This window comes from Papio anubis, unplaced genomic scaffold (genome assembly GCF_008728515.1).
Source record: "Papio anubis isolate 15944 unplaced genomic scaffold, Panubis1.0 scaffold250, whole genome shotgun sequence".
Lineage (NCBI taxonomy): Eukaryota > Metazoa > Chordata > Mammalia > Primates > Cercopithecidae > Papio > Papio anubis.
In genome coordinates, this window is record NW_022162568.1 from 24,714 (window position 1) to 52,569 (window position 27,856).

General features: G+C 59.9%; 1 protein-coding gene across 1 annotated transcript; it reads right to left on the bottom strand.

Moving 5' to 3' along the window:
• Positions 1-1,345: 1,345 nt before the first annotated feature.
• LOC101017900 (mucin-6) lies at positions 1,346-27,741 on the bottom strand. The gene is given in 35 exon segments (XM_031661793.1): positions 1,346-1,440; positions 2,757-3,295; positions 3,297-3,316; positions 3,318-3,377; positions 3,379-3,698; positions 9,548-9,973; positions 10,466-10,687; positions 11,265-11,432; positions 12,376-12,438; positions 14,320-14,463; positions 14,758-14,914; positions 15,681-15,920; positions 16,019-16,204; positions 16,629-16,739; positions 16,824-16,965; positions 17,152-17,303; positions 17,746-17,855; positions 17,946-17,998; positions 18,073-18,322; positions 18,507-18,639; positions 18,787-18,881; positions 19,049-19,210; positions 19,463-19,600; positions 19,706-19,778; positions 19,863-19,967; positions 20,045-20,183; positions 20,315-20,435; positions 20,997-21,119; positions 21,343-21,550; positions 21,718-21,827; positions 22,003-22,093; positions 22,451-22,577; positions 22,649-22,889; positions 24,252-24,314; positions 27,690-27,741. Coding segments are annotated over 35 exon segments (5,439 nt in total).
• Between the last annotated feature and the right edge of the window lie 115 nt (positions 27,742-27,856).

Consider the following 27,856-nt stretch of genomic DNA (forward strand, 5'->3'; position numbering starts at 1 on the left):
TTGGCTGTGCTGAATAGGCACCGGGGTTTGGCTGGGTCCCGGCTTGTGGTTTGCTGTCATTGGGGGTGCTGTGAGTGGACACTGTGCCTGTGGCCTTGACTGTTGTGCAGATTTGGAGAATGGTGCCTGTTGTTGGTGGATGGGCAGAAGTGGACACCTGTGGAGTGGGTGGGGTGATGACTGTGAGTGCCGGGTGCTGGGGAGGAGGTGGATAAAAAGGTGGAACATAGGTGGAAAGTGTGAATTACAGGGATTTGTGAGTGTGGTTGGATGGTGGTGGTGATGGCAGAAGGATATTTGCAATCATGGGACCTGTGGAAGACCGGTTTGCTCTGCTTACAGCTTCCCTCAGGAAGTGTGTGGTGGGGGTGTAGGTGGCTTCGCTGCTGAGTGGCTACAGTGGTGTGGAGCCACAGGGAGTGCAGTTATTCTACTGGTGGGTTAGAGGTGGTGGTAAAGTTGGGTGACTTTAAGTGGGTAGTAAGAAGAAGCTTGTGTGTGTGGCCAGGGTGTGAGAGGTTTTGGCTGTGGAATAGGCTCAGGGTTTAGCTGAGGGTCCAAAAGCTTTGTGGTTCCATATGGTAGGGGTGCTGTGTGAGTGGACACTGTGCCTGTGGTCTTGACCGTTGTAGGTGGAGGAATGGTGCCTGTTGGTGTTGAGTGGATGTAGGCAGAAGTGGACCTTACCTGTGTGGAGTCAGGTGATGACTGTGTGAGTGCCCAGGTACAGAGGGAGGTGGAGAAAGGTGGGGCATGAGTGGGAAGTGGTGTGAGGTTGTGATGGGGTTGGATAGGTAGTGGTGGTTTTGGAGGATAGTCCGGGACCTTGTGGAGAAGTGTGGCTGCTCCCTGGGTGGGGAGTGTGTGGGTGAAGCCTGTGGCGGGGTAGTCACTGCTGGTGGCCCGGTGTGGCCCTACAGGGGTGCCGGTTCTACTGGTTTGTTTGGGAGTAATGGTGGTGAGTACCCAGGGTGATTTCAGTTTGGTGTGTGGAGGAAGGGTGTGAGTGCAAGGATGTAGAGGTTTTAAGCTGTGCTGAAGAGGCTGTGGGCTTGGCTGTTGTTCCCACTGATGGGGTCACTGTCCTTGGCGGAGTTTGTGTGTGTGGATCCTGTGGTCCCTGAAGGTTGTTAGTGGAGGAATAGTGCCTGTTGGTGTGGTGGATGAAGGTGTGAAGTGGACTATTGCATGGGTAGGGTGGTGACTGTGAGTGCTTGGGAGAAACACCAATAGGGTGGGCGAAGGTGTGAGTGGGAAGTGGTCTGAGGGTGTGAAGTGTGGTTGGATGGTAGTGGTGGGTCTTGAGTGTAGTAGTCCCTGGGACCTGTGGAAGAGATGGGAATGCTCACGTGGGTGGGGGAATGTGTGGTGAAGGGTTGGGTGGCCAGCTGCTGGTGGTCAAGGGGCTATAGGACACCACGTAGTGGTGCAGTTTCTGTACTGGTAGGTTATGTGATTAATGGTGGTGAGGGTGATTTCAGGATGGTGTGTGAGGAAGCAGTGAGAAGGGATGTAGAGGTTTTAGCTGTGCTAAGTGAGCTGTATGGGCTTGACAGTCGAATGAGTGGTTCCAAATCGTGGTGGGGAGTTATTGTGTCGTAAAGGACCTATGTAGTACTGACGTTGGTGGTGGAGGAATAGTGCCTGGTGGCATTGAGTGGATGGAGGAGGAAGTGAGCATCTGTGTGTGTGTGGGTGGCGTGATAGGCTGTGTGAGTACCTGGGTCACCGAGGGAAGTGGAGGAAATATGGGCATTGAGTGGGAAGTGTGTGGTCTGAGGGTGTGATGGTGGTGGACAGGTGGCTGGTGGTCTGGAAAGGATCTTTTGCAGTCACTTGGGACCACAGGCAGGAAGAGGAATTACTGTAGCAGGGTGGGAGGTGTGTGATGGGTGTGGGTGTCCTGCTGCTGGTGGCGAGGTGGCGTGGGGAGTCACAGTGGTGCTGGTGCCTGTACTGGTGCGGACTTGGGGTATTTGTGGTGGTAGAAGTTTAAGGTGATTTCTGGATGATGATGTGTGGAGGGAAGGTGTGAGTGGGGAGGGATGCCGAGGTTTATGGCTGTGCTGAATGAACTTGAACATTTGGTCCACCTGCGGATTTGTTGCACTGTGTCATTGGTGGGGCTGGCCTGGTGGACCCTGTAGCCTTGACTGTTGTCTGTGGATAAATGGTGTCTGTTGGCATTGAGTGGATATAGGCAGAAGTGGACATCTCTGTATGGGTAGGGGTGATGACTGTGTGTGGTACTTGGGAGTCACTGAGGGAGGTGGAGAGAAAGGTGGAACTTGAGTGGGAGGCCATGGGTCTGGGGTGTGATGGTTGGATAGGTAGTGGTGGTCTTGAAGGATGTTACAGTTATAGGACCTGTGGAAGTGATGGGTCTGCTCCTGTAGGTGGAGGCTCATGGTGAAGGGTGTGTGGCTCACTGATGGTGAGGTCAGCGTGGGCGGAGCCACAGGGGTGCTGGTGCCTGCACTGGGCAGGACTTAGGAATAATGGTGGTAGGGTAGGCTGGTTTCAGGATGGTGTGTGGAGGAAGCCTGTGGTGGAGAGGATGTGGTTTGGCTGTGCTAAATAGGCTGTGGGCTTGGCTGGTCGAATGGTGGTTCAAGTCATTGGTGGGGTTGTGTCTCGTGGACCCTAATGTCACTGAGCCGTTGTTGGTGGAGGAATGGTGCCTGTTGGCGTTGAGTGGATGGAGGAGAAGTGTGTACATCTGTGTGTGTGGGTAGAGGCGTGTGTGTGCCCAGTACCTGGAGTCACCCGAAGAGAGGTGGAAAAGGTGGAGCATTGAGTGGGAAGTGTGAGTCTGAGGTGTGATGGGGTTGGATAGGTAGTGGTGATCTGGAAGGATGTTGCAGTCATAGGACCTGTGGAAGAGAGGGTACTGCTCCCTGTGGGTGGGGAGTGTGTGGTGATGGGTGTGGGTGTCCTGCTGCTGGTGGCCGAGGTGGCGTAGGTCACAGTGGTGCTGGTGCCTGTACTGGTGGACTTGGGAGTATTTGTGGTGGTAGAAGTTGGGGTGATTTCTGGATGATGTGTGGAGGAAGGGTGTGAGTGGAGGGATGTAGAGGTTTTGGCTGTGCTGAATGAACTGTTGGCTTGACTGGTCCTACTGGTTGTTGCTGTCATTGGTGGGGCTGTGTGGGTGGACCCTGTAGCCTTGACTGTTGTCTGTGGATGAATAGTTATATTGGCGTTAGTGGATATTATAGGCAGAAGTGGGGCATCTCTCTGTGTGTGGGTAGGGGTGAGCTGACTGTGTGAGTACTTGGGAGTCACTGAGGAGGTGGAAAGGTGGAACATAGGTGGGAAATTAATGGTCTGAGGTGTGATGGGAAGTTTGGATAGGTAGTGTGATGCTGAAAGGATGTTTACAGTTATAGGACCTGTGGAAGTGATGGGAGTGCTCCCTGTAGGTGGGGAATGTGTGGTGAAGGGTGGTGGTGGCCTGTTGCTGGTGGCCGAGGTGGCGTGGGCCACAGGGGTTCCAGTGCCTGTACTGGTGGGATTGGGGGTAATCGTGGTGGTAGAAGTTGGGTTGATTTCAGGATGGTGTGTGGAGGAAGTGTGTGAGTATAGGGATGTAGAGGTTTTGGTTGTGCTAAATGAGCTGTGCGCTTGGCTGGTCACACTGGTGGTCACTGTCATTGCTGGGGCTGTGTGTGTGGACCCTGTTGCCTTGACCGTTGTTGATGAAGGAATGGTGCCTGTTGGTGTTGAGTGGATGGAGGTGGAAGTGTACATCTGTGCATGGGTTGAGGTGATGACATCGTGAGTACTTGGAGTCACAGAGGAGGTGGAGAAAGGTGGAATGTGAGTGGGAAGTGTGGTGTGAGGTTGTGATGGGGTTGGATAGGTAGTGGTGGTTTGGAAGGATGTTGCAGTCAAAGGACCTGTGGAAGAGATGTGACTGCTCCCTGTAGGTGGGGAGTGTGTGGTGAAGCCTGTGGGTAGTCTGCTGCTGGTGGCCCAGGTGATGTTGGCCACAGGGGTGCCGGTTCCTGTACTGGTTTGTTTGGGAGTAATGGTGGTGGTAGAAGTTGGGGTGATTTCTGGTTGGTGTGTGGAGGAAGGGTGTGAGTGCAAGGATGTAGAGGTTTTCGCTGTGCTGAAAGAGCTGTGGGCTTGGCTGTTCCCACTGATGGTCACTGTCCTTGGCGGAGTTTTGTGTGTGGATCCTGTGGTCCTGAAGGTTGTTAGTGGAGGAATAGTGCCTGTTGGTGACGGGTGGATGAAGGTGGTAGTGGACACCTGTGCATGGGTAGGGGTGATGACTGTGTGAGTGCTTGGGCTTACCAATGAGGTGGACGAAGGTGGAATGTGAGTGGGAAGTGTGGTCTGAGGGTGTGAAGTGGTTGGATAGGTAGTGGTGGTCTTGAGTGTGGTAGTCACAGGACCTGTGGAAGAGATGGGAATGCTCCCCGTAGGTGGGGAATGTGTGGTGAAGGGTTTGGGTGGCCCGCTGCTGGTGGTCAAGGGGCTATGGACCACAGTGGTGCCGGTTTCTGTACTGGTGGGATTGTAATTAATGGTGGTGGTAGAAGTTAGGGTGATTTCAGGATGGTGTGTGGAGGAAACATGTGAGTGAAGGGATGTAGAGGTTTTGGCTGTGCTAAATGAGCTGTGGGCTTGGCTCGTCCGAATGGTGGTTCCCGTCATTGGTGGGGTTGTGTGCGTGGACCCTGTGTCACTGACCGTTGTTGGTGGAGGAATGGTGCCTGTTGGCATTGAGTGGATGGAGGAGGAAGTGAACATCTGTGTGTGGGTAGGCGTGATGACTGTGTGAGTACCTGGAGTCACCGAGGAAGTGGAGAAAGGTGGAACGTGAGTGGGAAGTGTGGTCTGAGGGTGTGATGGTGTTGGATAGATAGTGGTGGTCTGGAAGGATGTTGCAGTCATAGGACCTGTGGAAGAGAGGGTACTGCTCCCTGTAGGTGGGGAGTGTGTGGCGATGGGTGTGGGTGTCCTGCTGCTGGTGGCCGAGGTGGCGTAGGTCACAGTGGTGCTGGTGCCTGTACTGGTGGACTCAGAGCATTTGTGGTGGTAGTAGTTGGGGTGATTTCTGGATGATGTGTGGAGGAAGGGTGGAGTGAGGGATGTAGAGGTTTTATTAAAGGATGAATCCCGGGCTTGGCTGGTCCCACTGGAAGAAAGAACACAGGGGTTGTGGTGGACCCCAGCCTGGACTGTTGTCTGTGGATAAATGGAAACAGCAGCATTGATGGATAGTGGAAGGGTGGATGGAGAATGGAGCCAATGGAGGTGGAATGGAGGGGATGGTGTGGTCTTGAAGGATGTTACAGTTATAGGACCTGTGGAAGTGATGGGTCTGCTCCCTGTAGGTGGGGAATGTGTGGTGAAGGGTGTGTGTGGCTCACTGATGGTGGTCAACGTGGTGTGGGCCAGCCACAGGGGTGCTGGTGCCTGCACTAGTGGACTTGGGAATAATGGTGGTAGAATTTGGTGTGGTTTCAGGATGGTGTGGAAGCCTGTGAGTGGAGGGATGTAGAGGTTTGTGCCAAATGAGCTGTGGGCTTGGTCTGGGTCTGAATGGTGGCTCCCCGGCTGGTGGGGTTGTGTGGACCCCAGGTCACTGACCTGTTGGTGGAGGAATGGTGCCTGTTGGTGCTGGAGTGGATGGAGGAGGAAGACAGTGTGGAATGGACAACAAGAGGTGGAGAAAGGGGAATGGAGTGTGGTCTGAGGGTGTGATGGGGTTGGATAGGGTAGTGGTGATCTGGAAGGATGTTGCACAGGACCTGTGGAAGAGAGGGTACTGCCCCTCTGTAGGTGGGGAGTGTGTGGTGATGGGTGTGTGGGGTGTCCTGTTGGAAAATGGGTGGCGAGGGTCACAGTGGTGCTGGTGCCTGTACTGGTGGACTTGGGGAGTATTTGTGGTGGTAGAAGTTGGGGTGATTTCTGGATGATGTGTGGAGGAAGGGGTGGAGGGAGGGATGGAGGAAGGAAGTGGAATGAACAGGTTTGACTGGTCTCTAATGGAGGAAAGAACAGGGGTGGACTTGTAGCCGGACTGGAAACAGGGATGGAAGGAAATGGAAGGAGTGGATAGGGTGGTGGACAGGGACAGGTGGAAATATGAAGTGTGTGGTCTGAGGGTGATGGGGTTGGATAGGTAGTGGTAGTCTCTTGGAAGGATGCTACAGCTATAGGACCTGTGGAAGTGATGGGAGTGCTCCCTGTAGGTGGGGAATGTGTGGTGAAGGGTGGTGGTGGCCTGTTGCTGGTGGCCGAGGTGGCGCAATACAGGGGTTCCAGTGCCTGTACTGGTGGGATTGGGGGTAATCGTGGTGGTAGAAGTTGGGCTGATTCTCTAGGATGGTGGAGGAAGTGAGTATAGATGTAGAGGTTTTGTTAGTGGAAGTATTGGAAATATACTGGGAACACACACAGAAGGTGGACTTAAGGTTGGACTGGAAAGGATGAAGGAATGGAAGTAGGTGGATGGAGGGGTGGCATGGTGGATGGACACAAGGAGGTGGAGTAGTAGGGAACGTGAGTGGAAGTGTGGTGGTGGAGGTTGTGAGGGGGTTGGATAGGTAGTGGTAGTCTTGAAGGATATTAGAAATATAGGGACGGTGGAAGAGCTGGTCTGCTCCCCTGAAGGTGAATGTGGAAGGGTGGTTTACTGATGAATGGAAAGAATAGGGTGGAATGGAAGGAATGGATGGTGGAGGAAGGAGGAAGGAAGGAATGGAGCCTGGAATGGAACACATAGGGTGGACAAGGTGGAGGAATGGTGTCTGTTGGCGTTGAGTGGATTGAGGCAGAAGTGGATATCTGTGCATGGGTAAGAGTGATGACTGTGTGAGTACTTGGAGTCACTGACGAGGTGGATGAAGGTGGAACCTGAGTGGGAAGTGTGGTCTGAGGGTGTGATGGAGTTGGATAGGTAGTGGTGGTCTGGAAGGATGTTGCAAAGTTAGGACCTGTGTGGAAGTGATGGGAGTGCTCCCTGTAGGTGGGGGAGGTGTGGTGGGGTGGGGTGGTGGCCTGCTGTTATGACCGAGGTGGTGTGGTCAAGAAAAGTAGTGCCTGAAATTGGTGGGTGGGGATTATTTGTGGTAGTTGGGTGGATGGATGGTGGAGGAAGCATGGAGGTGGATGTAGGAAGGAATGGAAATGCATGGAATAATGGGTGGTGGAAGAAAAATGGTGCCCAGGACATTGGATGGATGACGGCAGCGGACATTCAGGCGGGTAGGGGTGATGACTGTGTGAGTGTTTGGAGTCACCAAGGAGGGTGGAGAAAGGTGGAACGGGATGGGAAGTGTGTGGTCTGAGGGTGTGGGATGGGGTTGGATAGGTAGTGGTGGTCTTGAAGGATGTTGGAGTCATAGGACCTGTGGAAAAGAGGGGACTACTCCCCAGGTGGAAGTGCGTGGCCAGACCGTGGTGCATGGCCCGCTGCTGGTGGCTGAGGTGGTGTGGGTCACAGGGTGTCAGTGCCTGCACTGGTGGACTTGGGAGTAATCATGATGGTAGAAGTTGGGGTGATTTCTGATGGTGTGTGGAGGAAGTGAAGGAGTGGATGGACAAGGAAGGAAGAAGGAAGGAATGGAAAGAAGGTGGGTGGACCCTGTGGCCTTGACTGTTGTTTGTGGAGGAATGGTGCCTGTTGGCATTGAGTGCATATAGGTGAAAGTGGACATCTGTGCGTGGGTAGGGATGATGACTGGGTGAGTACTTGGGTTCACCAAGGAGGTGGAGAAAGGTGGAATGTGAGTGGGAATTATAGTCTGAGGGTGTGATGGAGTTTGATAGGTAGTGGTCGTCTTGAGGGATGTCGTAGTCGTAGGACCTTTGGAAGTGGTGGGACTGCTCCCTGTAGGTGTAGAGTGTGTGGTGAAGTGGGTGGTGGTGGCCTGCTGCTGGTGGCCGAGGTGGTGTGGGCCACAGGGGTTCCGGTGTCTGTACTAGTGGGGTTGGGAGTAATTGCGATTGTAGATGTTGGGGTGATTTCTGGATGATGTGTGTGAGGGAACCATGAATGTAAGGGATGTAGAGAGCTTTTGATCAGCAATGAGCAGGGATTCTGGCTGGTCCCACTGGTGGTCCCTGTCATTGGTGGGGCTGTGTGTGTGGACCCTGTAGCCTTGACTGTTGTTGATGAAGGAATGATGTCTGTTGGTGTTGAGTGGATGGAAGTGGAAGTGGACGTCTGTGAGTGTGTAGGGATGATGACAGTGTGAGTAGTTGGAGTCACCAAGGAGGTGGAGAAAGGTGGAACGTGAGTGGGAAGTGTGGTCTGAGGGTGTGATGGGGTTGGATAGGTAGTGGTGGTCTTGAAGGATGTTGTAGTCATAGGACCTGTGGTAGTGCCAGGACTATTCCCTGAATGTGGGGAATGTGTGGTGAAGGGTGTGTGTGGCTCACTGATAGTGGCCGAGGTGGTGTGGGCCACAGGGGTGCTGGTTCCTGCACTGGTGGATTTGGGAGTAATGTTGGTGGTTGAAGTTGGGGTAATTTCAGGATGGTGTGTGGAAGAAGCATGTGAGTAGAAGGATATGGAGGTTTTGGCTGTGCTGAATGAGCTCGGGGCTTTGCTGGTCCCACTGGTGGTCACTGTCATCGATGGGGCTGTGTGCATGGACCCTGTGGTCGTGAGCGCTGTTGGTGGAGGAATGGTGCCTGTTGGCGTTGAGTGGATGGAGGCAGAAGTAGACAAATGTACGTGGGTAGGGGTGGTGACTGTGTGAGTAGTTGGAGTCACCAAGGAGGTGGAGAAAGGTGGAATGTGAGTGGGAAATGTGGTCTGAGGGTGTGGTGGGGTTGGATAGGTAGTGGTGGTCTGGAAGGATGTGGCAGTGATAGGACCTGTGGAAGAGACGGGACTACTCCCTGTAGGTGGGGAGTATGTGGTGAAGTGGTGGTTTGCTGGTGACCAGTGGTGGGAAATGAAATGGTGGGGTGGTAATGGTGGTAGTGGATGGATGGTAGCATGGTGGATGGAGGTGGATGGATGGAATGGATTGGAAATGGATGGCCTCGGGCCATTGCTGGGCCAGCTGCGGACCTGTAATGTGAGGGTTGTTGGTGAAGTAATGGTGCCTGTTGGCTTTGGAGTGGGATGGAGGAGGAAGGGACATTCAGTGGGTAGGAGTGATAACTGTGTGAGTACTTGGAGTCACCAAGGAGGTGGAGAAAGCTGGAACATGAGTGGGAAGTGTGGTCTGAGGGTGTGATGGGGTTGGATAGGTAGTGGTGGTCTTGACGGATGTTGCAGCTCATGTGGACCTGTGGAAGAGACAGAAGTGCTCCCTGTAGGTGGGGAGTGTGTTGTGATGGGTATGGGTGCCTGGGTTGCTGGTGGCTGAGCTGGTGTGGGGTCACAGGGGTGTTGGCAGTTTGTACTGGTGGACTGGGAGTAATGGTGGTGGTAGTTGGGTGGGATTAGGATGGTGGAGGAAGGAAGGAGTGGATGAGGTGGAAGGTAATGGAATGAAAGCAGCATGGTCCTACTGGTTGCTGGCCGGCCATTGGTGGGCTGTGTGGGTGGACCTTGTGGACTTGACTGTTGTCTGTGGAGGAATGGTGCCTGTTGGCGTTGAGTGGATAGAGGCAGAAGTGGACATCTGTGCGTGGGTAGGGATGATGACTGTGTGAGTAGTTGGAGTCACTGAGGAGGTGGAGAAAGGTGGAACGTGAGTGGGAAGTGTGGTCTGAGGGTGTGATGGGGTTGGATAGATAGTGGTGGTCTGGAAGGATGTTGCAGTCGTAGGACCTGTGGAAGTAACGAGACTCCCCACTGGTGGGGAATGTGTGATGTGTGGGGTTTGGGGCGTTGTGTATTCAGTAGTCATTCCTGTTTGAGTTGTCTCTGTGGCTGTGGGCCTCGTGGGTTGTCCTGGCTGTGGGGTGGTTGGGCCCGTGGTGCTCGCTGGGGTTGGATGTGGGCCTGTCGTCTGGGTGGCCGTTGTTCCTGGCAGTTCCTGATCTGTCGATTTTGCTGTGGGAATTGGTGAAGTTGTCATCGTTACTGTGTGTGTTTCTCTACCCTGACCTCTGCTGGCCTTTTGTCCGTGTGACCTTTTTCTTGCCTATCTCTGTCTCTGGTCCTGTGACATGGCCCCTGCTGGGCACTGTAGCCTGCCCCAGTGTCTCCATCTCACCTGGACCTGCTCCACATCCTGCCCCCAGCTGAGTGCTGACTCCTTCAGCGCAGCTGCCACTCTGTGACTGGAGCCCAGGCCCTACTTTATCCTCCTCTGGTTCCTTGGTGGTGGCCCCTGCCCTCCTGCACCTCTGCTCCCCAGGCCTGCCTCTGTGGGTGCAGGGCGGCCCTCCCTCGCATCTAACTCCATCGTGCGCTGTTGAGCTGCCTTCCCGCTTGCCCTTTTGGAAATATGGGGTCTCCTTTGTGGCTGAGTCACCAAATGTGAGCTGGAGGTGGGCCCGGGTGCCTTCGCAATGGTTGGCATCCTGTGGCGCCGTGACTTACGCAGCGTGGGGCTTGTCCCTGGTGTGGCTGGTGTTGGTGGTGTCACCGTGGTCCGTGTTGTGGACTGAGCTGTGGACGTAGTGGCTGGGCTGGCAGTCGATGCCGTGGCCCTGGTTGTGGCCTGGGTCACTGTGGGTTTTGTGGCTGTCGATCTCAGTGTGGCTGTGGGAGGCAGCCCTGATGTGGCTTGTGGGGTGACGGCCGTGGTTGGTCTAGGTGATTCTGCAGAGGACAGCCGCCCGGAACATCCCCTTCCTGTGGGCCTGCATCTCAAAGGCTTATGTCCCAGCCCCCTGCCCTGCTCCTGGGATCCCTGGCCTGCTGTCCGGGACTCAGCCTCCTTGGAGGGGCTCTTCCTCTTGCCTTTGTTAGGTCCTCCCGCCGTACTCCTGGCTGTGGCGGCCAGAGCTGGAGCAGTGACCACACGCTCATGGGGCTGCAGCTGCTCCTGCACCCACCCTTACTCGGCTGAGCGGACGGTTGTCCTGTCCCCTCCAGGGTCCCTGGGCAGCAGATGGGGCCCTGCTCGGTGTAGGGCAGGGGCAGGCTGCCTGGCAGAGGCCCTGTAGGTCCCACACGGTTTCTAGTGACAGCAGCCCTGTGCCGTGACCAGCTTGTCTTTAAAAGTTTTTCTGAAAAATCCCCAGTTTGGCTCCCAAGCATAGGAAATTCTATGCTGAGAATCTGCTTAGTGGCAGATCTGAGCCAGGAAGCGGGGCCATCCCTGAACCCACCCCAGAGGTGTACCTAGGACCCCCTGCAGCTGCCCTCTCCATGGGCTCATCTGGAGGCTCCTTACCTCCTGAGGAGGCCGTGGGCTTGGAGGATGTGAGCGTGGCTGGAAGGAGGGGTGTCTGGGTGGGGCTGGCAGGGGTGTGTTTGGAGCTGGGTGAGGGTCTGGTGGAGCTGAGAAGCCCGATGGTGGTGGAGGTTCCCGTTGTGGGCCAGACTTGTGTGGGCCGTGAGCCTGGGTGGACGGACATGCCATCAGGGCTGCAGGGCACTGGCACATCCTTGGGGAGCACCCTCCCCGCTGCCTGTTTGGCCCTGAAGCCGGGCAGCCCTGCAGGGGCTGATGTGCCGGGCACTCAGTTGAGGGCTGGCCCGTGGCTCTCTGAGTGCAGCCTGGCTCCTGGTCGGGCCTTCTGCATGGCGGCGGTCACCTGTTGAGGCCCCACTGTGTGCTCATCCGTGGGTCCAGCCAGGGCCACGGGGACCAGGCTGCTGCCTGGCTGTGGGCTGAGCTCCTCCCCCAGCTCTGATTGCCAGGTTAGACCTGGGAAGGGCACAGGCACTGCCTGCCCCCTCCCTGCTTCCCACCCAACAGATTTGTCCAGGGAGCCAGGGGGAGCCCAGGAAAGGGCCGCGTCACCTTGGCACCTAGTGTGCGTGCAATCACCTGTGGTGGATGGCTGCGGTGTGGTGGCTGGCACTGCAAGAAGACGGCGTCAGCTCCCTGTGGCGCTCGAAGCCTCCCCACCCCGTGGGGCCTCCGGGAGCTCCGAGGGCCTGAGTCAGAGATGCTCACCAAGGATGAGGTGGAGGGGACCAGAGGGGCTGGGAGCCTACCCTTCCCTCTCTCCCTTTCTCCTTGCCAGGATGGTCCCCACTCTCTACCCCAGGCACCCTGGCAGGCCTGGGGAGGGTAGGGGGAGCTGGGGGCTGGTGGAAGAGGGATGGGAGGGCCCAACGGGGTTCAGTGCTGTTTTTTTCTCTCTGCTGCCATGGGCTGGAGGCTGCCTGAGTCTCTGGAGACCCAAGGGGCCAGGGTCCCGGACAGTCGAGTCCCAGAGCTCACGTAAGGGTTCACAGCCCCCGAGGGCTCTCTCCCTTGTTTGTGGGATGCAGACATGCTTTCTGCCTCCATGTAGGCAGGGGCAGGGGTTCTCAGGGCAGCTGACTGGACTTACTGCAGGGCACGCACACCCCCTCCTCGTGGTCGAAGTACTCATCCTGGGAGCAGTTGTAGCAGCCTAGGGTGGAGAACGGCCAGGCTGTGTGACCAGTGGCCAGCCAGGTCCACCTGCATGTTTCCTGTCCTGGCGGCCTCCTTCCTCTCTGCCTTTTTTTTTTTTTTTTTTTTTTTTGAGACAGAGTCTCGCTCTGTCGCCCAGGCTGGAGTGCAGTGGCGTGATCTTAGCTCACTGCAACCTCTGCCTCCTGGATTCAAGTGATTCTCCTACCTCAGCCTCCCAAGTAGCTGCGATTGCAGGCGTGTGCCATGATGCACGGCTAATTTTTGTATTTTTAGTAGTGATGGGGCTTCGCCATGTTGGCCAGGCTGGTCTCGAATTCCTGACCTCAGGTGATTTGCCTGCCTCGGCCTCTCAGTGTGCAGGGATTACAGCTTCACCCGCGCACCTTGCTCTAAGCCACTCCTTTCCCGCCATGCCTTCCTCGGGCCTTGGTCTCTCATCCCCTGCTTATCACCCGAGGCTGGGGCTTCAGTGCCATCTTCCAGTCCTCACCTCCCCCTGGACCTCAGACACTGGCCCCCCTCTTCTGTGCTCCCCAATGCGGGTATCCTGCATTGCCCTCCTGAGCCCCAGTGCATCTGTCCCGTGTGTCCGGATGGCTCCAGACATCACCCTCCTCCACCGCTTGGGCCAGCATCTGTTAATCCCAGGACCATCTGCGTTCAGACATCTGCCCTGGGTCAGCTACAGGGCTCACAAAGACCCCTGCATCCTGGCCACACCCCATCCCACACTTCTGTGTACCCCACACCCCTCTGTAGCCCCGCGCCCCTCACTCGCTCGCTCTGCCCACTGCCCTGGCTTTCTCAAGGGTTCTGGGCAGAAGGCTGCTCCTGGCTGCTCCTCTGGACACTTTCCTGGCTCCCCGCCTCACCTTTCCCATCCTCACCCTCACATCTGCTTCCCACCAAGGACCCCAACCACCCTGTGTGGCACGGAAGCCATGGGGTAGCTCTCCCACCCCGGCCTGCCTTTCTCCCCTCCATGGTGGGTGCCTTGGACGACACTGGTTCTGCCTCCTTAGGCACCTCTCCCTGGCTGGGAGGGAAGCCTCAGGGTGCAGGACTGTTTGTTTTGTGTAAGGCCAGGTCCCCTGACCTGGAACTGGCCTGGAGGACAGAGGTGCTCAGGACGCATCTGCTGAGCGAGTGAATGATTGTGTGTGAAAGAATGAATGTGCAAGTGAATGACTGCATCAATGTGTATAAGCGAATGTGCTTGAATGAATAAGCAAGCATGAATGAATGAATGTGCATGGATGAATGTGTGAATGAATGTGCGTGAATGTTCAATAATGTGTGAATGTGCATGAGTGAATGTGCATGAATGAATGTGCATGAATCTGCGTGAATATACATGAGTGAATGTGTGAATGAGCATGAATGAATGTGTTGAGTGAATGCGTGAATGAGCATGAATATGTTGAATGAGTGTGCGTGAGTTAGCGTGAATGGATGAATGTGGAGTGAATGTGCATGGATGAATGTGCATGAATGAATGTACATGAGTGAATGTACGTGAATGTGTGTGAGTGAACAAATGTGCGTGCATGAATGAATATGCGTGAATGAATGTGCATAAATCTGCGTGAATGAATGAGCATGAATGAAGGTGCGTGAATGAATGCGTGAATGCGTGAGTGGATGAACAAATGTGTGTGAATGAATATGCGTGAATGTGCATTAATCTGCATGAAAGAACGTGAATGTGTGAGTGAATGAATGTGTGAATGAATGTGTGAATTAATGAATGCGTGTGAATTAATGAGCATGAATGAATGTGTGAATGAGCGAATGTGTGTGAATGAGTGAATGTGTGTGAATGAATGTGCGAATGGGTCCCCCTGTGTATCTGCGTCACCTCCCCGCCACCTGGCACCTTCGATGTTGCTGCCTGGGACGCTCTGTGGTTGGCCGGGGCAGAGGCAGGGCTGGTAGTGCCATGTGCAGTTGGCCTCCTGGGTGTACTGGTACTCGCCGTGGCTGTCCTGCGTGTGCGTGTTGTAGAAGCCGCAGTAGATGGCTGGGAGGAAGGGACATGTCAGCTGGCGGGGTTCCTGGCCCTGGCCCTGGCCCTGACCCAGTGGTTCCCCTGGGCATGTGTGGAACCTGAGCGTGGGCGGGGAAGGCCTGGGCCCTTTTGGCGAAACCTCCCCTGGGCAGCTGGGGCCTGCGGGAGGACCAGGGTGGCCCTGCAGGGCACAGCCTGGTGCCTGTCCAGGGAGAGGGGCCTGTGGGCGAGGGCAGCCCTGCGCTGGCCCTCAGTGGTGCTGGGTGTCAGGGGCTGGAGCAACCTGTGGGTGGGGTGGTCACTCACGGCAGAAGTCCGGGGTCCTCCAGTCCACACACACACCCTTGTCTAGACAGGCTTGGGCGTAGGCAGCCACAGCGTCACACAGACACTCACAGTCCCCGCCACTGTCACACCCACATGCGTCGCGCACGCAGGCCTCGTAGTAGGGCAGGTGGTATACCTGCAGGGGCGTGTGCCAGTCAGTGTCTGGCCGTCGGGGGGTAGTGGGGCACCAGGCTTTGCCACCTGCAGTGCCCTCAGTGTGGTGAGGCCAGAGTGTGGCGGCAAGGGCACTGGCACTGGGTGAGCGGCAGCACATGGACCTCAGCCCTGACCGCCAGCCACCCTCCCAAAGCCGATGCTGCCACGGAGTCCTGACCCGAGCTCACGCCGTGAGATCCGCCATTGGGACCAAGGTACGCTGCCACCAACCATGACCACTGCAGCCCTGCCCGGGGTCTCCGCTCCCCCCACGCCACGCTCACATTCAGCGGGCCAGTGCCATGCTGTTCCACCATGGGTTGTCCCCATCCTCTCAGTTCTTACTGCACCCCGATGACTGGATCACACCCTGGGCCGGGAAGCGCGTGCCCTGCATCCTGGAGGTCTCCCTGACCACCGGCTCCTGAGCAGGGGGCCCCACCAGGCCATGCTGCCCCAGGAGACTCATGGCACTGTCTGGGGGTGCTATTGGCATCTGGTGGCCAGAGGCCGGGGGCTGCTAAACAGCCACAGTGCACGAGTTGGCCCCACGTCAGGGCCCTGCGCTCAGGCAGAGGGTCTGAACCTCTCTGCACCCTGATCTGGCTGGTCTGGGATCCCATGGAGGGAGAACTGTGCCTGGCTTTCCCACCTTGGGCCAGACAGGGCCCGGCCCCCACCCCCTCCCCCACCCCTACCGGACGTTTGTGGAGGAGCAGGCGCACAGCCCTCTGCCCGGTGCCCACCTTGCTGTGGCAGGCAGCAAAGGTCTGGCTGTTGATGATGCTGCACTTGCGCTCGGCCCAGGAGCGCCGGAAGGCATTGAGGCTGCAGGGGTCCGCCACGAAGCTCACGTCCCCACACAGCGGGCTCTCCTTCCACGAGTTCACGAACTCCAGCTCGCTGGACGCCACGTACCTGCTGCGCGTCTCAAAGTCGTCCTTCATATTCCCGTTGAAGTTGCCACACAAGCCGCAGAGGGGATCCTGCAGGCAGCGGCATCAGGCCGGGCCCAGGGACTGTGCCATCCGTCTCCACCCCTGCATCGGGGAGGGTCTGGGAGGACGCAGAGGGCGTGCGGTACCTGGGAGGCACGGGTGATCCTGATGAGGATGGTCATGTGCCTGTTCCAGATGAGTGTCAGGTTGTACTTTCCGGGGACACTGATGTCCACGACAAGGCTCAGCGTGCCCGGCCTCACACTGAGCTGCACGTGGGACTCCTCCCCGGTGACCGTGTAGTTTCTGTCTGCCAGCACCACGGACAGGCCCTGTGGAGTAGCGTTGGCATGGGACTGCCTGTCTCCCCCGGCCCCTGGCACAGCCGTGCTGGACCGAGCTCTCAGAGGCAGAGCTGCCAGGTCTGTTAAGGCCGTGCACAGGAGCATCTGCTGAGAACCAGCTTGGGGCAGAAGGGCCTGGCATGCCTGGAACAGGGCTGAGGGCTGAAGCTCGGGCTTCCTGGAGAGTCCCTCCCCTCTGCCTGGGAGACATTGCGCAGCCCCTGAAACCTTGTGGGGGACAAGCACCCCTGGTCCTGAGTGTCTGGCCAGGGAGGGGCAGCAGGCACCCCTCAAGGAGAGGCAGGCGGGGAGAGCTGCACCTCAGGGCAGGACCTGGAGGCTCCAGTGGGCAGGGTCCATCTGTGTGGCAGGGGCCCCCTCCCGCCCTGCCAGAGTCTGCCTCGCTGCTCACCCCCAGGAAGATCTTGATGGCGCGTGAACACGTGACCCCGGAGTTCCCACAGATGACGTTCTCTGTCAGGATCTTGAAGGTGGGCTGTGAATCATTGGCACCACACCCGTCCTGCAGGGAGAGGGCACTGAGGAGGAGCCCTGGGGGACGTGCCTCTGGGTCCCCGGGCCCCGCGGCCCCGCGCCCGGTGGATACCGTGGCCAGGATGTACTCGCAGTTGCCGTCGAATACGAAGCGTTGGCCGTCGAAGGTGACGATGTGGCCCTCCCCGTAGAGGGTGCAGGTGGACGGGCAGTGGGTGCCCTGCTGGCAGGCCCACCTCCCCCTGGAGCAGGTGCTGTGGAGACAGTAGGTGTGGGTGGCAGGCCCGTGGCCCTCCTGCCATACTGGATGTGGTCCCTGGAGAGGCCAGGCTGCACCTCTGGATGCCCCCCACCTCCGGGACAACCCCACCCTGGGCAGCCCCTGCCTGCCCCAGACAGCCCCAAGAGCCCATGGCGTCTGGAGCGACGCTTTGTCTCACCAGGTCCTGCAGTCGGTGTGGAGCTCAGCTCCCCCAGGGTAGGAGACCCCCGAGAACTCACATGGGCACTCCTCAGGGGGCACACACTGCCCGTCGGCATTCTCGTAGAGGCCCTCGGCACAGACACAGCCAGGCTCACACTTGGTGGGCACCTGGAGGGAGGCAGGTCAGCGGCCCCTGGAAGGGTGGCCTCAGCCAGCCGCTGCCCAGCCCTGGGCCCCTCTGAGACCACCTGGCGTGTCTCCCAGGCCCTCTCCCTGAATACAGCCCTACTCTGTGGCCTTTGTGGGCAGCTGGGCTTATTGCCTTAGCAAAGCTTCCCCCACTTTGTGAAAGGTGCTGGGACTCTGTACCCATCCCTACACGTGGTCAACCCACCCTCCCCAAGCTGGTGCTGGCCACTGTCCTCAGGGAGCCCTGCAGACGAGCCCCTGGGGCCTCCAGCTGCCCGGCCACAGGGCTGCTCCCACCTCCTGGCCAGCCCCAGGCACCCGCCGCAGGGCAGAACATGACCGGGTCTCCCGGGGTTCTGTGGAAACTCCCTCATGGCCCAGGTGGGGCCTGGGCGTTCCCGCTCCTTGCGCGCCCCCTTACGCAGGCAACACCAGTGGCCAGCATCTGGCATGTGGGGGCACAGGCCGCCCCAAACTTGTTCTCGGAGGACTGGCTGCAGGACTTGAAGGTCTTGGGGGCCTGGCAGGTGGCTATAGGAAAGAGGGGCACCCAGTCAGGACACTGAGAGGAAGCCGGGGCCCCTCACAGTCCCAGCCTGTGGCCGGCACTGCTGTACGTACCCAGGAACATCTGTGGTCGCTGCGGGCAACTCAGCCGCCCGTTGATGCAGTAGCTGCAAGAGAGAGGCTGCGTGAGCCCCCGGGGCCCGGCAGGGACCCCCCGCCTGGCCCCTGCCTGGCCCCTCACCAGGTGACGCCGTTGATGATGGTGGACTGCTCGGCCAGGATGAATTTGTAACCCTCCAGTGTGCACGGGCACTGGGCCTTGCGCACACACTCGCCCTTGTGGTTCAGGTAGGTGCCACTGGGGCAGTTGCAACCGTCCACGGGCACCGCGCTGGCATGGCACTCGGTGGCATGGTCTGACAGCGACAGGCAGGTGCGCTCACAGGCTTGGCTGTTGTAGCTGAAGGTGGTGTTGCCCGTGCAGGGGACGGCTGTGGAGGACCCGGGTATCAGACCCTCCGGGCATCAGACCCTCTGGGAGGGGCCGGCCGGGGAGGGCGAGCTTGGGTTCCACTGCCTGCCGGGCACTGCAGAGCCTCAGAGCTTGGGGCCCCAGGACACCCCCTCATGAGCCCAGCCTGCTGTGATCCCGCTGAAACCTCGCTGGGCACTCACTGCAGTTGTCCACGCTGCTTCTCCAGCCCCAGAGCAGGACGCCCCGTGAGGCGCAGGCGTGTACATAGTCACCCAGGGCAGCGCAGATGTGGGGGAAGGTCTCCTCGTAGTTGCAGGCCTGGTACACGCACCTCTGCGGGCAGAGAGCCAGCATGGGCTGGTGGCAGGCACCCTGCCCTGGGGATGTGGGGGCCCCAAACCTATGCCTTTGGGTGCCTGAGACCATGTCAGCCACCACGGCCTTCCCTGCAGCCCTCCCAAGACGCCCTCGGGCCCTCACCTTGTAGAAGGGCGCGGGGTTCACTGTGGCATGGCACCTCTCGAACACCGTGCCTGTCCTCAGCAGCATGGAACAGTGGGTCTCCGCACACACCTCTGGGGACGACAGGCCCGGGTGTGAGTCCCGGCCCCTCCCCATTCCAGCCACGGCTCCTCCCAGGGACCCCCCACCCTGGCAACTGGGCCTGTGGTCGAGTCCAGGGGTCTGTCAGAACTGTGGGTGCTAGGGGGCAGCCAGGGGGAGTTGGGGGCCGGACACTCACTGTTGAGCTGGCTCATAGAGCAGGGGTCAGTCTCACGCTCCAGAGCGGCTGGACAGTTCCCCGCCCGCCAGGAGTCCACAAACAGCGAGGCGGTGCCCTCGGCGATACCCACGCTGGTGGTGAAGTCGTCCGTAGTGTCCCCGTTGAAGTTGCCACAGAGCCCTGAGCCGGCAGGCGTCAGCTTGAGCCCATCCCTCCTGCACCTGTTCCTGCCCACACGCCCTGGAGCCCCCGTCCTTCCTCTAATAGCATCCTGGGTGAGAAGCCGTGTGGGCCACACGTGCCTGTTACCCCCGGGGGCTCCCCAGATACACAGGGTTGTGTGAACCTCTCTTGGACCTTTCTCTTCCCCTGGTCATGGCCAGGCCCCGTAGGAATGAGGCAACAGGGCCACCCGGAGGAGCAGGGACTCACCTCTGGTCTGACCTCTGAACTGGGGCCCAACAGTGATGTAGGCCTGGAAGACGGGGCGCAGCTGGACCACGAGTTCCAACCCGAAGCTGGTGGTCATCTGGAGGTGGGTGGACGTCTGCCTGAAGACCGTGATGTTGCCTGCAGGACACAGTGCTCAATGGGCAGTCTCAGCCCCCTCCCTGCCCACTGCAGCCCACCCCGAAGGCACCGTTCTGGGGGGCCAGGGACTGGGCCAGGACGTACGAGTCTTGTATGGCAGCCACTTGGCTTCTCCGTTGTTGGTGACCACCTCGTCCTGAGAGATCACAATTTTTTCCTGGAGAGAGGGTGGCCTGAGTCAGGGCACAGGCGCCAGGGAGCGGAGCCCTGCTGGCAGGGACGGGCGCGGGAAAGGCCTTACCTGCCTGGAGAGATAGACCACGGCCACCAGGGAGGTCTCGGACTGTGAGAAGCCGGACTTGTCGTACACAGCCATGAGGGCACCCTCCTCGGGAAGCTGGGGGCTCTGCGAGGGGTTGGTGCTCAGGCATGGGTGGGGTCACTGGGAGTGCCCCTCCCCACGGGCCACAGGGCTCGTCCTACCTGGAGGAGGATGTAGGTGCAGGCGCCGTGGAAGCGGTAGGGCCTGGCGTCGAACGTGGTGACGAAGGAGCCACCTTCCAGGGAGCAGTGGCCGGGGCATGGCCGCTCCCTGCACGCCCAGCGGCCCTGGGTGCACTGGCTGTGGGTGGGCATGGGGGCAACCGCATGGTGGGCAGGGCCGCTGGAGCTGGACAGCAGCACACCCCTACCCGCCCTAGGCCAGCGGAACTCCTGCCGGCCAGCCAGAGCCCCCTCCAGCGCCTCACTCACCAGGTTTGGCAGGCGGCTATTGTGACCTCCCCGGGGGCATACATGGCGCCGTTGAGCAGACAGGGGCACTGGGTGACGGGCACGCAGGTGTGGTTACTGGAGAGGTCATTCAGGACCGTCCCTGCAATAGCGGGGCTTCTTGGGGCTTGGGTGGGACTGACTGCCTCCCACTCTCCTGTTGGGCGGCCCCTCCCTGGCTCCAGGGAGACGCCCCCCACCCCCCGCAACCTGGCTCCGAGAAGACGCCCCTCCAGCCTGGGCTGCGACTTCTCACTCCAGCTGCACTTGCATTTGCAAGTCTACGTCAGGCCCTGTGCGTGCACAGCCCTTCGTGCCAGTGTGCCCGGCCCAGGCTCCTGGTGGGTGGCGGCCTCCAGCAGGCAGGGACGTGTAACTGTCCCATGGGCCCAGCTCAAACCCCACCTTCTCTCGGCAGCTCCCCGACTCCAGTGAGCAGCCCTCACTGCCTGTGAGTTTGCAGGGGTGGCCATGGCTGGGAGACCTGCAGGCTGCAAGCTCCGGGCGGGAAAAGCCTGTCCCAGGGCAAGAGGCGCCGGAGCTGGGACTCAGACGGCAGAATGTTGGGGTGAGCCGGGTCGGGGTGGGTGGAGTCTGACGTCCCCTTGTCCCTGGGCTCTCTCCAGGGGTCCCGGGGAGAGTGAGTGCCTGCCACTGCCCTCACCTTCTGGGCAGAAGCACCCGAAGGTGCAGGAGCTGGAGCAGCTGTGCTGCGGGTTGGAGCAGGTCTTCACGCAGGCCGAGCCGCACTCCTGGTACACCTGGTTGGCTGGGCACTGACCCACGGCTGTGGGCACACACGGCTCTGGTGAGAGGGTCCCCCCCACCCCTCCCTGTCCCCCCCCCAGCTTGGTGGAGGACTTAGCCCAGCCCCTCCTCCATCTAGAAGCAGCAGCCAGGATCTCAGACGAGGACGGATGCAGGCGTCACATCAGGCAGTCCAGGAGCTGGGAGAGCTGGGTCTGGAGCCCTCGGCCTCCCTGCCCCCCGCCACCCTTCCCTGGACTCACAGCACAGGCCGGGGCCCCGCCAGCGGCGGACGGGCTGGCCCACCATGCTGCACCGGCGGGAGTACTCGGACAGGGTGGCACAGCTGCTGTTCTGTGGGCCTGGCTGGGTGGCTGCGGCCACGTCTGCCTGGCAGCTTAGCACGAAGGGCTCCTTGGACACGCTGCACTCGGGGGCCACCAGGGTCAGCAGCTGTGTGCAGATCTGGGCCTGGGGGGACCGCTCAGGGTCATGGGGGCAAAGGCCACACCCCGTGCCACCATGACTGGGGAGGTCAGGGCAGGGCGTCTGTGATGGGGCTGCTTGTGGGGGACCCTGGTGGTCTCGGCGACCCTGTGAGACCTGGGGTCAGCCCCACCTGGAGCCCCCTTGCTTACATGCTGGCCCTGCCGGACGTGGGTGTTGGGGATGTCCTCAGAGGTGCAGATCTCACCGGGGTCGTCCAGCTTCTGGAGGGCAGCGAACTTGTGGAGTTCCAGGAACTTGCCTGGGGGTGCAGGACAGGGATCAGCACCGTGGGGGCTGGGCCTCAGAGGCACCCCTGCCCGGCCCCCCACCTAGAGGTCCCCCAGCCCTGTCCCCGACTTTGAGACCCTCAGCCCTACCCCCACCTACCCTTGTTGCTCAGAACAGAGGCCCCCACCAGCCCTGGCCCCACCTACCCTCCTCACTGACAAACTCATTGGTCACCTTCCCGTCAAAGTTCCCGCAGAGCCCACACATCTGGCCCATGTACTTCCGCTCCACCAGAACCTGCGGGAGACGGCTCTGCTGGGGGCCAGGGAGCTAGGGGACCGAGGTGCCCCTCATCCGCTGTGGAGGGCTCTCAGTTCCTGCTCCTGGACCCAGAGCCCCCACCATGCCCCCACCCTGTTCGTCTGCTGCTTCTTGTGGGAGCCTAATTTTCCAGTGGAGAAGCTGAATCACCCACAAAACCCAGTCCTAGCTCATGTTACTGGCCAGGGGTCAGCACTGCTTGGCACAAAGGGCCTGGCTGCATGGCAGCCTGAGGGCTGGCTGGGATCCCCAAGGAGGGCAGCCCCTCCAGAGTCCCACCTGCCCCCCCAGTGCTGTGGGTCTCCAGGCCCACCCTGGCCCCTCTCTCCTCACCATGAGGTGGCTGTCAGGGCCCCACACGGCCTCCAGCTCTAGCTCCAGCTGCTTGGCCACCAGCCGCACACTCTGGCCAAAGGGTGTGATCTGGAGCCCATTGCTGGTGTAGGGCAGGCTGATGACCCTGTGGGGCGAGGGCAGTCGGTGGTGGCCCCTCAGTCCTCCGGCCCCCGGGCCCCAGCCCACCTGGCCTACCCGATGTCCTTGACTGAGATGGTGGCTTCGCTCACGGTGACGATGGAGGCCCCCAGCTCCACGATGATCCGCGAGATGCTCCCGTCTGGACCTCGCCGCAGCTGGACACTGAAGGTGGGGAAGGCGTCCTTGCACGTGGCCGCGAAGATGTAGTTGCACGTCCCCGAGAAGTCGTACACATGGTGGTCGAAGGTGGAGAAGTGACCAGCCCCCCACGTGGAGCACTGGCCTTTGTCCGGGGCTACAGAGATAGCAGTGCTGACACAAAACCCTGTGTCCCCACCATCCTGGCCGGGCAGGGCTAGGGCAGGCAGAGAGGTCACTCATCTCCCTGGGCCAGGGTTTTAGAGTTGGGGCCAGGCTGTGGAAACCCCAGACATGGGCATCTGAGTGAACCTGAGTGCTATGGTATATGTCTGGCCAGGAGTCAGCGCTGCTGTGGGCATATGTACACACGTGTGTGTGTGTACACGTATGTGTGTGTTGGGGGTGTGTGCATACGTGTCAGGTGTGTCCATGCGTGCATTGGGAGTGTGTGTTGGAGAGCTGTGTAGGCGTGTACAATATATACCTGCATGTGTATTGGGTGTGATTGTGTGTGTTGTGTGCATGTGTGTGTTGTTTGTGTGAGCTGGGCATGTGTGTTGAGTGCATGTGTGTGCATGCTGGGTGTATGCGTGTGTGTGGGTGTGCAGGTGTGTGTTGGGCACATGTCTCAGGTGTGTGTAGGGTGTGTACAATGGTGCATGTGTGTGTAGGGTTGTGTGTTGGGTGCGTGCACATGTATAAGTCATGCATGTTGTATGTGTGCACGTTTGCATGTCTGGGATGTGTGTGCGTGGGTGTTGGGTGTGTATGTGTTTGGCTGTGTTGGGTGTGTGCATGTGTATGTCAGGAGTGTGTAGGTCGTGTGTGTTGGTTGTGTGTTGGGTGTGTGTGTGACGTGTGCTCATGCATGTGTCATGTACATGTGTATGTCAGGTGTGTGCATGTGTGTTGGGTTGTGTGTGTGTAGTGGGTGTGTGTGTATGTGTATGTCGGGTGTGTGTAGGTCGTGTGTGTTGGGTTGTGTGTGTAGAGTGTGTTGGGGTGTGTGTGCATGTGTGTTGGGTTTGTGTGTGGAGTGTGTGTTGGGTGTGTGTGCATGTGTGTTGGGTTATTGTCTGCATTAATGTGTTCAGGTGTGTGTGCATGTGTGTTGGGTTTGTGTGTGGAGTGTGTGTTGGGTGTGTGTGTAGATCGTGTTGGGTGTGTGTGCATGTGTGTTGGGTTGTGTCTGTGTAATGAGTTGGGTGTGTGTGCATGTGTGTTGGGTTGTGTGTAGTGTGTTGGGTGTGTGTAGTGTGTGTTGGGTGTGTGTAGTGTGTGTTGGGTGTGTATGTGACATGTGCTCATGCATCTGTGTCATGTATGTGTGTCAGGTGTATGTGCATGTGTATGTTGGTACGTGTGCATATGTTGGCATATGCATGTGTGTTCGTGTTTGTTGGTGCATGTATGTGTGTGTATGTGTGTTTGATGCGTGTGTCTTGGGGGGCCCTCTCTCCTGCACACCGGACCTGGGTGGTCTGGGCGGCAGGATCAGTGGCCGCTGCGCTCTTACCTGTCTGTGGAGAGTCCTTCAGCCTCCAGAGGCCTGGGCTGGTGTAGGAAGTGTCGGCCAGACCTGTGTGGACAGGACCCGCGGTTGGTGTGGGGCTGCCCTGTCGTCCCTGAGGGCGCCGCTCACCTCTGCCCAGGGCTGCTCTGCCTGTGCCCCTGCACACACTCGGAGTGCGAGAAGTATCCATGGCTCGTGGGGCTCAAGGCCTCAACAGCAGGCCAAGCGCTTGGCCTCTCGTGTTGTCCTTCATGAGCCCCGGCTTCCTTCCCTGCTTTCATTCACTTCCTCGTTCGTCCACTCAGTCCCAGTTCAGCCGTCAGCCCCTTGGGGTTCAGCAGATGACGGGCACCCTGTGTGCAGGGTACTCATCCCTGGGGCTCCTGGGCAGGGCGAGGAGGGGCTGGTGTGGGTGGCAGGGGCTTGAGAGTGGAGCCAACAGAACGGGCTGTGCCCACCTCCCCAGCTTGGCCGCCTGGTTTCCCTGAGGGGTCTGTGCCAAGGCCCCACGGCCGGTTCTCCCTGCCCTCAGTGGCTCTAAACATGGCCACTTGCCTGCACGTCAGCCTTGAGACAGCCTTGAAGTCAGGCCTGGCACCGAGGCCACTGTTGTCAGAGAAATGTCCAGATAGCCCAGTCATGGTGACTCCAGGGCAGGGCAGCGGGGGATGCCCCACTCTGACTCGCGGAGGCTGAGGTGGGGCCGACACCCCCCAGGTCCCATCCCCTTTACCCGGAGGGAGACTTCTACCACCTCTGGGTAACTCCCCGGACCCTGCCTCCGGGACTGTGGCCCTTCTTGTGGCTCCCATGGGCCGCCGATGTCTGAGTACTGGTGGGGCACCTGAGCAGGACCCGTGACCTCTCCAGACCCCTCTCGGGGCCGGGACCCTCCTTGTCCCTGCCCATTGGTTAGCAGGGCACTCACGGCACCTCCCTCCAGACGTAGCTCTGAGATCCTGTTCCTGCCACTCCCCACCTGCGCTCCCACCCCCGGCTCTGCCCACTTTCTGGGACTGACTTGGTGCTGCCCCCGTTACCACTGGACACCTGTGTCTCCGGTGACGCAGGGGCAGGGGCCTGTCAGCTGGGGCATGGTGTTACCCACGGTCCAGGGAGGAGCCAGGCTGCCTGCCCCTTGGCCGCCTGGGTGAGTCCTCTCTGGCACAGGCAGAAGTTGTTGGATATTTGAGTGACTGGATTTAAGGAGAATGCTAGTCTTGGCTGTGGGGGACACACATTTGGCTGTGGTCCCCTTTGGCCTTGAGATCGTTTTCTGATGGGCTGCACCTGGCTTATCCCCAATGTAAGCTGAGTTTACTCCAGACTTGGGTGGGGGTGGCTCATGCTGGGCCCTGAGCCTGGCGAGCACCCACCCCTCACCCATCCCCTTCCTGGGGGTCCCAGCAGGTGTCGTGGTCCTCAGCCCCCTGCCATTCTTTCCAGGGATGATCCATGGGGCTCAGAAGCACCTGTTGTAGGAGTGTGCAACACACAGAACCCTCAGCCACGGAACTCAGTGGTTCCTGGGACGGGGCCCTCACTGGCCTCTGGTGGGGGAGGGGTGGGAGAGCTCTGAGCGGGAGGAGGAGTCGGCTGCCCGCCCCTAGGCCAGCACCTCTGGAGGCTGCAGAGCTGTGACAGGTCTCCCCTGGGCAATGCCCCCTGCAACTCAGTTTCTCCACCTTTCAGATGGGGGATGGCACTTGGTGGCCGTCCCCGCTGCAGCACAGACACCTCAGGCCCGTGTTTCGGTGCCCTCGGCCCTGCCAGGCTGGCTCCACTGCCCCGGGTGGGAGCCTCATTGCTGCGTCCCCTGTGCCCCCCACCGCCCTCGCCCTGCCCCACCCGCAGGAGGTTCCCTGGGTCCACTGGCTCCAAGTCGGCTGCCTCCAGCTCTGTCTGAAGCCCAGTGGGAGGCTCCTGTGTTCCTGCCCAGACTGGCTGTGCTTCCCCTTGGCTCATCCCTCGGCCAGGCCCATGGGCCTCTGGGCGGGTTGGTCTGCCACCCCCGGCCTCTCAGCCCCTGGACGAGCACGAGGCGGCAGGTGCGCGCTGTTCCTTCTGCACGCTTGGCGGCCACCCACCCCTGCCTCCCGGCCCACTGTGGCCCAGGCCTGCAGCACAGCTGCCCGACTCCACACTCTGCCGGCTGAGACCCCTCCCGTGCTGGCAGAGGCGGTGCTCAGAGAGCATTTGCTGGGGTAACCGGTGGACACCCCCACTTGGCCCTCCACCCTCTGCACTGCCCACAGCGCAGACTTCCAGGCTCCCTGGGCCTCATCACACCTCCCTCCCTGGCTCCAGGGTGGTGGCCCGAGGGACTAGGGGTCGCGCTCTGCTGCAAGTTCAGCCCCACTTTCTGGCACTTGTCCCCAAGCTGTGCCAGGTGTGCAGGTGGGGGCCGGGGTCCCAAGCAGAGGGTACTGCTGGGAGGGCTCAGAGACCCCCACATCTCCCACCATTGAAGGGTGGTGCCCGGTGTGGTGGGGAAGGGGCTTCAAGGGAGAGAAGGGGCGAGGCGGGTTTGGGGCACCCCTGGGGGGGTCCCACTGTGCTCTGAGCCCGAGGCCCCAGGTTGGCAGCAGCTCCGAGGGCGAGCTCTGTCCGGCCAGCGTCCACCCCAGGGGACTCCCGGCTGTGGAGGAGGGTCAGGGGCCAGCTTGGAGAGGAAGGAGGAGCACGGAACACAGAGGCCCTTGGGCTGGTGCCTTGGTCGGCAAGAGGGGTCTCCCCAGGCCTCAGGCTGTGGCCACAGAGGGACCCCTTGGGGCTGGCTCCTTCTGGGGGCCTGGGGCAGGACTGGTGGCCACCTGCAGCAGCCGCAGGGCAGGTGGTTGGCAGAGGATCCAGGATGTCAGTCCCTCCTGGATCTTGCCTGAGCTGGGTAGGGGAGCGTGGGGGAGAGGGCAGGCTGCCTGCGGTGGTTCTGAGCCCAGAATGGCTGCGCACCTTCCCCTCCCTTCCCCCCACGGCGGCCACACCAGGGGAGGCAGCATCCCCTACTTCTGTAGACTAGGAAACTGAGGCCCACGGCAGCAGGGACTGGGCCTCTGTCCCCCACACTCCAGAGAGCTCTCGGGACTCAGAACCCCACTGGGGGAGGGAGAGCGCCAGGCCTGGGCACCAGCACACCTGCCTACTGTTCCTGCGGGACCTCCGGACCCCACTCCAGCTGAGCGTCCTCCCCTGCTGGCCGCTGTGTCAGCCCACAGGAGGGCGTCCCTGCCCAGGCCCCATGGGGTCCCTGACCCCAACTGGCAGAGCCCAGCGCTGAGGCTGCGAGGGGGACCTGGGCCCGGCAGCGGGGGCTGGTCACGGAGCCGAGGTGGGGCCTTCTGTCCATCAGCGTCCACGTGGGCCAGCCCAGTTGGCAAGGCGAGAAGGCCCAGGGCCCCTCTGAGGGCACCGCGGTGTCCGGCACCCCTTGGCCTCACTCACCAGTGCTGAGCAGGGCTCCGCAGCAGGACAGCAGCAGCCACGGCCAGAGCATGGTGCACCGTGGAGAGGAGCTCGCGCTGGGCCCGGCAGACCTGCTGCTGCCACCCGTGCGGCTCCAATGGCCAGTCCTGGGAGCCTTATATAGGGTGGTGGGTCCTCCCCCGCCG